The sequence below is a fragment of the Phytophthora infestans genome, genomic scaffold (genome assembly GCF_000142945.1).
Source record: "Phytophthora infestans T30-4 supercont1.609 genomic scaffold, whole genome shotgun sequence".
In the NCBI taxonomy this organism is placed as follows: domain Eukaryota; phylum Oomycota; class Peronosporomycetes; order Peronosporales; family Peronosporaceae; genus Phytophthora; species Phytophthora infestans.
Window position 1 is genome coordinate 1 of NW_003307451.1, and position 11,912 is coordinate 11,912.

The window sequence follows — 11,912 nt, forward strand, 5'->3', positions numbered from 1 at the left end:
AAACGGATTTCCCAGTAGGCGCGGGGCGGCCTACTGGGGAAGAACTGAATTCTGTTGTACCTCGAGGAGGTAGAGGGCAACGGGGCTCAGCCCCGAAGAGAGCTGGGCTCTCTTACGAAAAGAGTGTGTACAAGCCGGGCTTGCTGGTCGTTCAAGCGAACGTGAAGGGCTTTGCAAAGCCATGGAGAGTCTTGATTGACTCGGGAGCCTCGGGCAACTACGCCCGTCGCTCCATCCTGGAAGGGAGTCAGCTGTATGCTGAGGCACTGGAAGTGCCAACGAGAGATACTATCTCTGTCCGTCTCGCGACGGGGACACTGGTAACTGTGTCGAAGGTCTCTGTCGACCTTGGAGTGAAGTTTGAGAACTTCGATAGCGTGGAACGCTGTTTGGTCTTAGACCTGGATGCGAGGTATGACCTCATCCTTGGCATGGCATGGCTGGAACGTCATGAGCCATGGATCGACTGGAAGTCGAAAACGCTGGGTGCGTCGCACCCTGCTCCTAGTGGAGCTTTGGTGAGTCATGAACCCACCTCTGCTAGGAAGCAGAAGCGCTTTTGGCGCGAGCACGAGGCCGAGGCGGCCGTAGTGCTGGACATTGGTATGTCCGAAATTGTTAGCAACGAGGTTGCTGTTTGCTCTGAGGGCGTACGTGGTGCGGCACGTTATCCGCTGAGCGGTGCAGGTCAGGTTGATGACCAACTGCTGGGTCCTGGTGAGGACGAGCGCGGAGTGGCGCGTAATCCACTGAGTGGTACGAATCTGGTCGATGACCTACCGCTGCGTGATCCGAGGGTCGCGGTCGACTGCGAGTCGAGGCATCATGGATGTGGCCCAGAAGATGCAGGTGAAGTGACACCTAGTTCACTGTGTGAAGGTCGAGGACCTCTCGGCTTTCAGCCGAGTGTCTTGCGAGACACTGTATCCTCTTCGAGGAGTGATGGTGCTGCTGCACCCGGTGGTGGTGACGGAGATGTCACCACACCGCACTCATCCGGCCGGGCTCGGTCGCGGAGGGAGAGGAGAAGAAGACGCAGGGCGTCTGTGACGTCCTCGACGTCGGACGATGTGTCCCACGTGATGAGCGGTGAGGCTCCACGTGATTGCTGTGAACAGCTGTACACACTCGTGAAAGGCGTGACGGGGGAGGTAGAAGGCGACATCAGCCTTGACACTCTGCCCGCTGCAGATGCACTGCTAGAGCTGGACGAAATGTCCATTGCCGAGTTTGGCGAAGCCTTAAAGGCAGGCGAGCTAGCCGAGGTGGTTCTGCTGGGACCTGAGGAGGAGTTGAACTCCTCATCCGTCGTGGACGACGCGGTCCTAGAGGAAACCAAGAAGGCGCTGAGCGCAAGAAGTGGATCGGCGATCCTCAAAGATCCTTCGGATCCCTTCTACCCGGTGGTGAAGGAGTATGGAGACGTTGTCTCGAAAGACCCACCAGCGGGCCTGCCTCCGGATCGAGGCGTGTGTCATGAGATTGACCTGGTTCCTGGAACCAAATACTGCGTAACAAGGCAATGGCCTTTGCCGAGAGAGCAGTGTGACCCGTGCGAAGCACGAGGCAGGTATGGTGCGCGAGAGTAAGTCTCCGCACTCGACACCCACGTTCTGTGTCAGAAAGCCGAACGGCAAGTGGCGCATTGTTCATGCTTTTAACAAGCTAAATGCGGCCACTATCCCGGCGCAAACGCCGATTCCTCGCAAGGATGATCTGCAGAACAACATGGTAGGCTGTGCGTTGTACACCGCGCTCGACTTGGTCGATGGCTACTACCAATTGCTCATGAGAGCGAGCGACATTCCGCTGACAGCGGTGAGTACTCCGAGCGGTATGCTCTGGGAGTGGCTGGTGATGCCCCAGGGGCTGTCGAACGCACCAGCAACGTTCAATCGTCTTGTGACGCAGTTGTTTAAACCCCACCGGGCGTACGCTCAGACGTACTTTGACGATATATTCGTCCATAGTCGTGCCGAGCACGGAAAGTCAGACGGGGATAACCACATTGACCACTTGCGAGCGGTGCTCGAGTGCATGCGCACTAATAAGTTGTATGCCAACTTGGACAAGTGCGTCTTTGGCGCGGAGGAGATACCTTTCCTCGGGTGCTTCATTGGCAAGCGTGGCTTACGGGCAGATCCAAGGCCATCGTGGACTGGCCGGTTCCCAAGAACCAAAAAGACTTACGCAAGTGGCTAGGCTTAGCCAATTACTTGCACGAGTACAGCGCAAATTACGCGGAGATGGCTCGGCCATTATCAGATCTCCTTAAGAAGGATGCACCATGGTGCTGAAGCGTCGAGCACGACGGAGCCTTTGAGGCTGTGAAGGAGAGCCTTCTCCAGGCTCCGATCCTTGCGCTACCGGACCCGGACAGTCCGTTTAGCGTCGTCTGTGACGTTTCCGATTTTGCAATCGGTTGTGCTTTACTACAAGCAGACGCCGAAGGGCGTGCACGCGTGATCGCATTTGAGTCTCGCCAGCTCAAAGCTGCAGAGAAGAACTATCCAGTTCATGACAAAGAGCTACTTGCAATGAAGTATGCTCTAGTCAAATTCAGGGTACACCTGCTAGGCTCTAAGCCTTTTGTGATCTTTACTGATCATGCGTCGTTACGCACTGCGACACAGTCGCCTCATCTCTCTCAGAGAATGGCAAGATGGCTTTCCTTCTTTGCCGAGTATAACTTCGAGGTGAAGTACAAGCCGGGGCGGCTTAATGTAGTGGCCGATGCGCTCTCGCGCAGGCCGGACTACGAGTTAGCCCATGTCACGACAGTGACGTCGTCAGTGCCTGACTTGATACGCGGAGCGTATGCACAAGACGACATGTGCGTAGCGCTGCTACGGGCTCTTGGGAGCGAAGAGTTTAAAGACTCTGACAAAGAATTGTCTGGGCGCTTACGCGCGAGGCTGCATCGATACTCGCTCGATGGCGGCCTGCTGTACTACAGCACCGACTCTGAGGATAACCCTCGTGTAGTCGTTCCTCATGATGAGGATCTCAAGTATTGAATCCTCTATGAGGTTCATGATACGCCCGTGGGCGGGCACTTAGGTCGGGAGAAGACCTACGGCTCGGTGAGCACGATGTACTGGTGGCCCAAAATGTATAAGTGGGTCGGCACCTATGTACGCACGTGTGAGACGTGTCAACGGACGAAGTCCGCGCCGAGCACGGCAGCGCCATTGGCGAGTTTGCCTGTCCCCACGGGATGTTGGCAGTCCATGAGTATGGACTTTGTGTTTGGCCTTCCCAAGGAAAAGGCAGGAAACATGGTATTGTGGTCTTTGTAGACCGATTGAGCAAGATGGCTCATCTAGCGGCGGTGCCGGACACCATAGATGGTGAAGGTACAGCTTTGCTGTTTTTAGACCGAGTCTTTCGCCAACATGGCTTGCCTGAGGCAATTGTCTCGGATCGAGACCCGCGCTTCACCGCGAAGTTCTGGACGTTCATCTTCAGAGTGCTTGGCATTGGTTTGGATATGTCCACAGCGGACCATCTGCAGACCGATGGTCAAACCGAGCGCGTGAATCGCGTTGTGGAGGATATCCTCTGAAGCGTATGCGCTGAGGCGCCAAAACGCTGGAGCCAGATGCTCCCACTCGTTGAGTTCGCATTAAATAATGCAGTGCACGCCTCGACAGGCTACACTCCGTTCTATGTGAACGGCTTGGTTAACCCTCGCGTCCCACTGACGCCGCCACGCAGTGGCTCAGGGCTTGATGGGGGAGGGATAGCCGAGCGGCTAGCTGATGTCAGCCCTGTTGCGGTTCGCAAGCAAGTCGATGACTTTGTCTCTTTGAGACTAAGCGTAATGCGTCAAGTACGCGACGCTATGGCTGAAAACCAAGACATGCAAAAAGAACATGCAGATGCCAAAGGCAGACGCAATGAAGAAAGGTTTGAGGTCGGAGACCTAGTTTTATTAAATGCCAAAAACCTACCTACTCATGCAGTGTCTGCAGTCTTTGAGACAAAATTGAGACCACGGTTCATAGGGCCGTTCAAGGTCGTGGCCAAGAAGGGCCTAGCGTATACGCTTAACCTTCCGAAGAAGATGCGCACGCATCCAGTCTTCTACGTTGGCTTACTCAAGCCGTATCAGAACCTTGCTCAGGTGAGCGCGGAGGCGTTGGCGTCAACGGTGGCTGGGCCACGACAGGCTGCGCAGCAGCGGGAGGCCGAACCACGGCGGGCTGAGCGGCAGCAGGTGGCGGGGCCACAAGACGCAACAGCAAGTCGATCTGACCTTGCAGCTGAGCGACTTGACGCTCAAGGTCCGCGACTCGGTTCTGAACCGACTGTGGTTGTTCAAACCAGTCCACGCGGTGGTTCGTCTCATCGAGACCATCTGCAAGGCGACTCAGAGTATCATGGAGATACCGGTTCAGAGAACCCACACGCTGCTCCAACGCGAACACGTCGCTGCGACTCGCGACACGAGAGTCCAGCTGAGGCTCGGCCTCCTCCTGCTCTGCTCGATGAGCACGGCGAGCTCCACTTCCATGTGGAACGCCTGATGGCGAGGCGCATGCGCCAGGGTCGTACTCAGTACCTTGTGAAATGGAGGGGTTATCCTCACTCACAAAACTCTTGGGAGTTTGAGGTTGTCCTCCGGCAGGACTGCCCTGACGTCGTCGACGCTTTTGATCGGGCACACTCACTGCCTACGACCGCGTCGTCAGGCGCCGAGCGCTTCCCGCCGCTAGAACGCGGGGATGACAGGTCGGTGGCTGAGCTCAAGTGGCTGGACCAGCCGGCTCATAGGAATGAGCGGTGCTCGCAGCATGAGCAAGAGGTGGTGACGCCTCGAGGTGATGGGGACGGGGTCCCAGTGTCCGTCGACGTGCTTTCGACTTAGCGAAGTCTAAGCGCAAACGTCTCTCAAGACGAATATCAGTTTCAGAGAAACTTGCTCGAAGAGCATTGTAGGAGGGGAGCCGTCGAGCTCCCTCCACCCAGCTTCGGAATTGTGCTTCATAAGCACGCTGGAGTTCCCCAGGGTTGAGAACAACCGGAATGGTTCGCATGGAGGGAACCGGCTGGCGGTTGAGCTGCATATGCAGGCGCGCCTGATACTCCTGAGGAGTTGTGACTTGTGGAGTCAGATATCGCTCTCGGAGCCGGTGCCGTTGCACTTGCTCATCAGCAGTCGAGGCCGCAGGCCCACACGTGTACGTGTTCAGCGGCTGCTGCGCCGCGAGGCGGGGCCGCTTCGGCAGGGTTCCGCGTCTGGAAGCCGTAGTCACGGCGTGACGTTAGAACAAGTGTCGGACCACAGGTCGGAACGACTGCGAGCGCTGCTCATTGACAACTGACGGCCTTGGGCCTCGTCCAGGTCATTCGTAATGACGTGTTCGTATCGATCTTCCTCGTCATACGCGACGATAGCGGTGGCGCATCGCGCAGCGAGCGAATCGGATTCGAACGTTCAGAGAACGGATGCGGTGTCCGCAGGTCTCTTCTTGTTTGAGATTGCGCCGTTGAGCGGCTAGACCTCACAGAGGAAGCTGGAGAAGACGCGGCACCAGTGTGCGATCTCGGAGAGGTTGGGTTGGAGTGATCCTCACTACCCATGGGCTCGTCGTAATCGACTTCGCCCTCTTCGAGTTCCGAGAACAGAACATCGTTCCCTCTGGGCGGCCCCCGCGGCTCTGACGAGCTTTGAGCTTTGCTCTCTTCTTGTTGACGGCTCATGGAGCGTTGACCGTGGCGACGGCGATACTCTTGGTGGTACTGTGCCACCGAAAGAGACGAAGATGCTCTTGGAGCAGTTGCGGAGCGCAGTTGGGGGTCTGGGACCGACGAGGCAGGGGCGGCGCGACGCGCTGGAGACGTTGGGCCGTGGGCCGGAGTGGAAGTGCCAGGCATCAAGAATGCGAACGCGTTTGTGAGCTCGTGGAGCTGCAGAACGTAAAGGTGAGGTCTAGTGACCTCCGTCGTCTTGACAAGACGTGACCTCGCTGAGGAAAGTTCGAGAACGGTATGTTCTCATCTTAGTGAGGGAGAGTGTAACGGGGTTACATGGTGTGGAACACACAGGGGTACGAAGTACCCGGAGAGTTAACAAACTCTCAGTACATAAGTTGGAGAGTTAACAAGGTCTCTCAGTACGTTGGCTGAAAGCCACACGTTATGCATTTGATTAGGTTTAACTATGCTAGATAGTTAAAGAGATACATTTACCCCTAGGCGGATTGGCCGCAATAATAGTAAATAAAACACTTCTGGTTTTGAAGCTTAAAAGTTAAGGTATTAACTTTGAGCCCTGGTCTTGGGCTGTAAGTTCCTTTGGATAAGGAACTTAGTATTAGTGACTCTTTGAGTCGAACGTCTTCCTCTGACGCTAAAGCTACGGCAGCCCCGCTGCAATGAGCGTCGAAGTGGACGAACCTGATCGGGGTGTGGAGACTTCTTCTGGTAAATCTAGTATTGCCGCCTGTACGCAGACCCATACGAGGCCATATAGCCCATCTCAAACGGTTTCGAGACCGTCTGGCCCATCTGAAGAGAGCACCCAACCATCCGCACAATCGGGGTCACCAACTGGCCCACCTGAGCAGATCGCCAGACCTGTTCGTTTGGAGGATGATTCCGACGCATTTGACGTTGCATCTCCTCCGCGGTCGCGAGGGAGACCGAAGACCTAGACCAAAGCTGCTAGAAAAGCGCAAAACCTTGCGGTTCTCATGACTAAAGAAGATTAGGAGATGCACAGCAAGAACATGACGATCGCCACGCTGGCTCGAGCGCTGGAGGTCCATCCAACGTACACATCGGCTTCATCAACAGTGATCAAGTACAAGGTGCTGATGGTGGACAAGAATGTCAAGGCCCCGATTGCGTATAAGCTGGCGAAATTACCGGCTAACAAGACGATTATTGATGCAGATGAGCTAGTACGCGTCTTCCCGAAGGATCTACTCCGCAAATGCACAAAGAAGGTGACTGCACTGCAGACAGTGAGCGAGCACCTATCAGAACCCGAAGCTGTCGTGGAAATTCCTGGTCTAGGAGTATTCAAAACTAGCACGCTTGCTACAATGAAGAGATATCATATCTCCATCCAGACGGTTCACCTTGTAGACAGAGTGGTCAGATGGTGCCAGACGACTAACTTTGACATCCCAATGCCCCCTGCGTTTAAGACTCAGGAGGATCCAGACATGAAGGCCAAGGTCGAACTATCCCAGTTGCTGGCACCTGAGGTACGAACACCAGACATGAACTATGTCCACTCACCTCTAACCATATATAATGAAATCTTCTGTAGACGGAAATGCTGGAGATCGCTGCTAAAGGCTGCTTGGGTGACACGACGATGCAACACCTGTTGGAGAAACTCTTTGGAACGAAGTCGTCCATTGTCGTGGGGAGCTCCTATCTGATAACGGTCGAGTCCCCAACGAAAGTGACATTGGACAACGATAGACTGGCCGATTTATTGCTCGGGCTATCCTTCGAGAAGGTCATAATACCAGTGAATACCCACGGCAACCACTGGTGTGCGATCATGTTCGATGTGAGCGCTCGAATTTTGTATACGTACGATCCAATGGAGTCGTCGTACAGGATTGGCCTCCGCACTGCTGTTATTAATCTCTCACTGATGGTCCCGGGTCGCGACAAGCACAGGATCCGCATCCAAACATATGAGCCTCAGTTGGGGATCCAAACCGACAGCTACAACTGCGGCATATATGTGCTGCTAGCGTTCGAGGTATTCGCTGGGGCGGACACACCGGGTTGTCTCGACAAGAAGAGCATTCAGTACCTGCGCTACAGGTACATGACAATGTGTGTCTAGCTTGTTTAGCTAACTTTCAATGCATACTTCTATTCTAGTTCTTAGTGCTCGTTAATATTGTTATAATAGCTATGAATGAAAGTGTTTGTTTAACTCGAAGTGTTTTCAGCTATGCAGTCCGCAGCTGACGATGTGTCTGCATAACACATCGTGTCAGGCGGGCTGCACATTGTCAGATTCGTATGAGTACAAAGGTTTATTTGAGTACATGGGTGTGGCGTTGAGAGGGAAGCTGTACCTCAAACTCATCCTGTGTGTCACTTTGTGTGTCAGACACAGATTAAACTCTTGCGGCTATACGTTATTCGCGCGTATACTTTGGTCACTGCCTCTCGTCGAAACGGGCACAACATGGTCATCAAATGGGCCGTCATGCGCTGACACGGGGTGACATGGTGTGACTTGGGCCCAGATGGGCAATGTGCCTCGTCACATTTTCTCTCAGACGGGCTCCCTTTCACGTGCCTAAAAAATGGTACACTTCAACCAGAGTTGTTGAGTTCGTGTCTGAACCTATTTTCACGTATCACCTTGTGCCAGCTATGTCATGTCGCCAATCAGTCCGTCGTGAAGCCATATTGCTCAGTGTCTAGCACGGCATATAGCATGCGCTTGAGCTCGGAGCGTGAGATACCCAGCGGCAAGTCCAGTCGGTTGAAGCACGCGTAGCTGCGCACAAACTCGTCTGGCGCTCCCACAATTCCGCGGATCGTGAACAGACAGACCTTGCCATCGTAGCTGGTCAGCCCCTTGAAGCCCACAAGCGGCACCCGCGAGCAGCCGGTAGTGAACTGTAGTAGACGTCGTCGGTACTCATTGGGCATTTCCCTTACAATCTCCCAGAACCAAGCGAGTGTCGGGGACCGTGCCACACTCTCAGCCACCGAAGCGTTCTTCTCCCAGTCGTCCACATCGATCTCTGGGGAGCCGCACATGAGATAATCCAGTTCTTCGTAGTCGAACAGTACCAGCAAATGCAATGGGATAACCTCGTAAATGCCCTTGAGGAAGACGTAGAGCTGGTCAGCAACGCTGCGTAACAGCAGATGCTCAAACTTACGTTCCAAGTACTCGTGTGTGTTGGCGTCGGTCACCTCGACGTTGCGTCCGTTAGGAATGAGGTCGACTGTCATTGTGCGGTCACCGACACGCTCCATTACACTGAAATCCAAGTCCAGCGCTTCCACACCGTCATTCTCCAGCATCCACGTCATGCTCTGGTACACTTCTGGGTCGAAATACTTAACATCGTCCATGCATAGCGGTGTCCCCAAAATGAGCTTGAGCAGTGGGACACACAAGTGGAAATTAAGCACCGTGCCCTCCAACAGCGCTCGTCCCAACAACCTCCCTGCTCCATACAAGTAAATCAGATGCTCCTCGCCATTGTCGTAGCGAGAGTTTGAGTTCAGGAAGAACGCCCGGTCTTCCCCATTCGTAGCCTTGAACAGCCCCGTTTCCGGATCCGTCAGCAACTCCGTCAGCATCATGAACCACTCGCGATGTAGTCCACCAGCGTCCACTCCGTTTTCCTCCAGGAAGTTGATACGCATCGCCGAGCGAATGTACTTCTCCTCTATGCACCCAAGATGTTCCATCGACTCCTCAAACATGTAATCTCTGTGAAGCGACAGCTTGAGGAACTCGACCTCGGGCGGGACTAGCAGTGATGCCGTGGTTTTGACAAAATAAGCGTACTTCGACGGAAAATCCTTCGCTGCTAGTTCGAGCGTCTCACGACGACGCTCGACACCTGTCTGCGTGTCGTCCTCCAACACTTCTCCCGTTGCACGCGCTGCTGCATCCCACTTCGTGGCTGGAATGATATCCATATCAGCCATCTCTTTAAACACCTTCGCTTTAGCCGGCTCCACGACAGCCACCTCGCTCTGTATCGCAATCGGCCCGTTCACTTGTCCAGGCATTTTCAGATTCTCGTTGGGCTTCACAAACCGGATGACTTTGCCCACACGTGCTGGCACAATAGGCCCGCTTCCTTCCTTTACACGGAACCAGAACATGTTGCCCTCGACGTCCAGTTTTCGTGTCCATTCCTTGCGTTTCCTGGCACGAAGCTGGCGCTCCGTCAAGTGGCGCGGCAGAATAGTTGCTCTCTCGTTTGTCTTGCGGTCTTTCTTTTCTTTTCGACGGCGCTTTCTCTTGTTCTTATTGCTGTTATCGGACGCCTCGAGCTTCTTCATGCGTTCTCCACAAAGTGAGCAGAAGAGCGCGTCCTTGAAGTTCTCAAACTCGCACACAGCGCACACTTCGAAGCCCTTTTCGGCCTCACGCGTGGCTGTATCGAGGCGGTGGTCGTTCGTTGTCAAGGGACTGATGTGACAACCAACGTACAAACAAAGAGCTTAGTAAAAGTGGCTAAGAACAGGGTTATCTAAACGTACTTGCCCAGCAGCGGCGCCGCCAGCTCGCGAAGCCGCCGTGTGTGCACTCGAATGAGCTTGCGCCGCATCATGAAGAAGGCAATGGCCAGTACGGCCACGAAGCTCACGTTCACCAGGATGGCGAGCACGCCGCCGTCCATGGCTTCATACACGTCTTGTAGAGTAATGCGCCTTCTAATTAAAATTGATGTGATGGCACATTCCGATCGTAATGGATCAGGCTTCACCGCGATAGATGATAAATCTGTTTTTTGTAGTTTTTGAGACTTGATGTCCAACGTTTAGTTATTTCGTATTGCAAAGGCTATTCTCTTTTTGACTCTGTAAGTTTAATACTTTTCACTATCAATTTTATAAAATTAGAATGTAATTTGTATTAGCCAATCAAATGCTAGTTCAGCGTAGCACTGGAGGAATAATCACGCAGCATGTGTCCCAGACTCAGATCTGATACCGCACAAGATCCCATCAATAAGCGTCGCGGAGGCCAGATGGGAGTGCGCGCTGTCGAGTACTCCGCCGTCGCGACGCGCGAAGTGGTGAAGACTATATCGGAGAAATGCCAGGTGTGCATGCATATCCTCCTAAATTTTAATCCAGTATTGACCTCTGACTGACCGCCACGCTCGCTGTATGTAGGTGTTGGGCAAAATGCTGGAGGCGTCGCGAGTAAAGCTTCACAGCGCTGAGGAGATAGCACAAGACTCCATATTCGCACAAACACCGGTGCGGCTGCTGACGATACTTATGAAGCTACATGAGCTTTTCTGATAGCGCTCTTTGCTGCACTACGCAGCTCCTGCAGGAGATGAACCGTGTGTTTGAGCAGCTTCAGGGCACTTGCGTTGATCCGCACATGGTGGGCGGTGAGCGAGGCAAGACACTGTTCGACTTTGTCGACGCCGAGACTGTTCAGTCGTTGCAGCAGGATGCATTGGAGCAGACGAAGGAGTATGTGGTGGGCAGTTGGTGTACGGTGCTGGTACTCATAGTTGCTTTGTTTGAATCTGCAGAGTGGAAGAGCTCTTAGCGGCGCACCAACACGCAATCAGGAGAATCGCAGCTATTTACAGATTTTTCGTGACGTTTGATAAAGCTCACGGCAGTAATGTTGACGCCCTGGTTGGCGAGCATCGTGAACTCGCATCGATTGCGTAGGTACATATTGCTATTTGAAGGCTCATGCCGAAGCCTTTAACCTCTAGGTCGGTTATGCAGCGACGAGGATGCCAAACCAATCGGAGAGCTATACAATACCGCAGTATGTACAGTACATGCATTGCTTTCACGCACTGGAGGAGATTGTAGCCATTCAGCTGCTAACCCTGGCTGGCTGATTTATTGTAGGTCAGTTTTTTCGTCGACATGGAGCAGTGCGACCGCTTCTTGCTGGAGTACTTCACCACTATTAACGATATATACCCGCAGTACGTTCTGAAAAGCTCGCTGATGAAGGAGCCTTACATTTAACCTGTGTCGCTTTGCTTTCTTGACTCACAGCTACGAGGGGATATTTGCCGATGTGCAACTTCTGTTTGACGAACTTCGAAGCCTTCGTGACTTTTATCGCCAATTTCTAGCTTCCTATCAGTCTGTGGGCGCTGAAATTCTTCGGCGTAGACAGCACGACACGAAAGTTCGACAATTCGTAGGTGGCTCCCTCATACTTTTCCGTCTTGTACTATACGCATTGC

At 53.6% G+C, this 11,912-nt stretch overlaps 2 protein-coding genes across 2 annotated transcripts; one reads left to right on the forward strand and one right to left on the reverse strand.

Moving 5' to 3' along the window:
* Positions 1-8,373: 8,373 nt before the first annotated feature.
* PITG_21908 (HECT E3 ubiquitin ligase, putative) lies at positions 8,374-10,358 on the reverse strand (the record flags this gene model as incomplete). The annotated part of the gene is made up of 2 exons (XM_002909945.1): positions 8,374-10,147; positions 10,219-10,358. 2 exons carry the CDS (start codon positions 10,356-10,358, stop codon positions 8,374-8,376), a joined length of 1,914 nt encoding a protein of 637 aa, XP_002909991.1.
* Positions 10,359-10,709: 351 nt separating this feature from the next.
* PITG_21909 (uncharacterized protein) lies at positions 10,710-11,688 on the forward strand (the record flags this gene model as incomplete). The annotated part of the gene is made up of 6 exons (XM_002909946.1): positions 10,710-10,784; positions 10,858-10,944; positions 11,015-11,169; positions 11,232-11,372; positions 11,437-11,466; positions 11,566-11,688. 6 exons carry the CDS (start codon positions 10,710-10,712, stop codon positions 11,654-11,656), a joined length of 579 nt encoding a protein of 192 aa, XP_002909992.1.
* Positions 11,689-11,912: the final 224 nt, after the last annotated feature.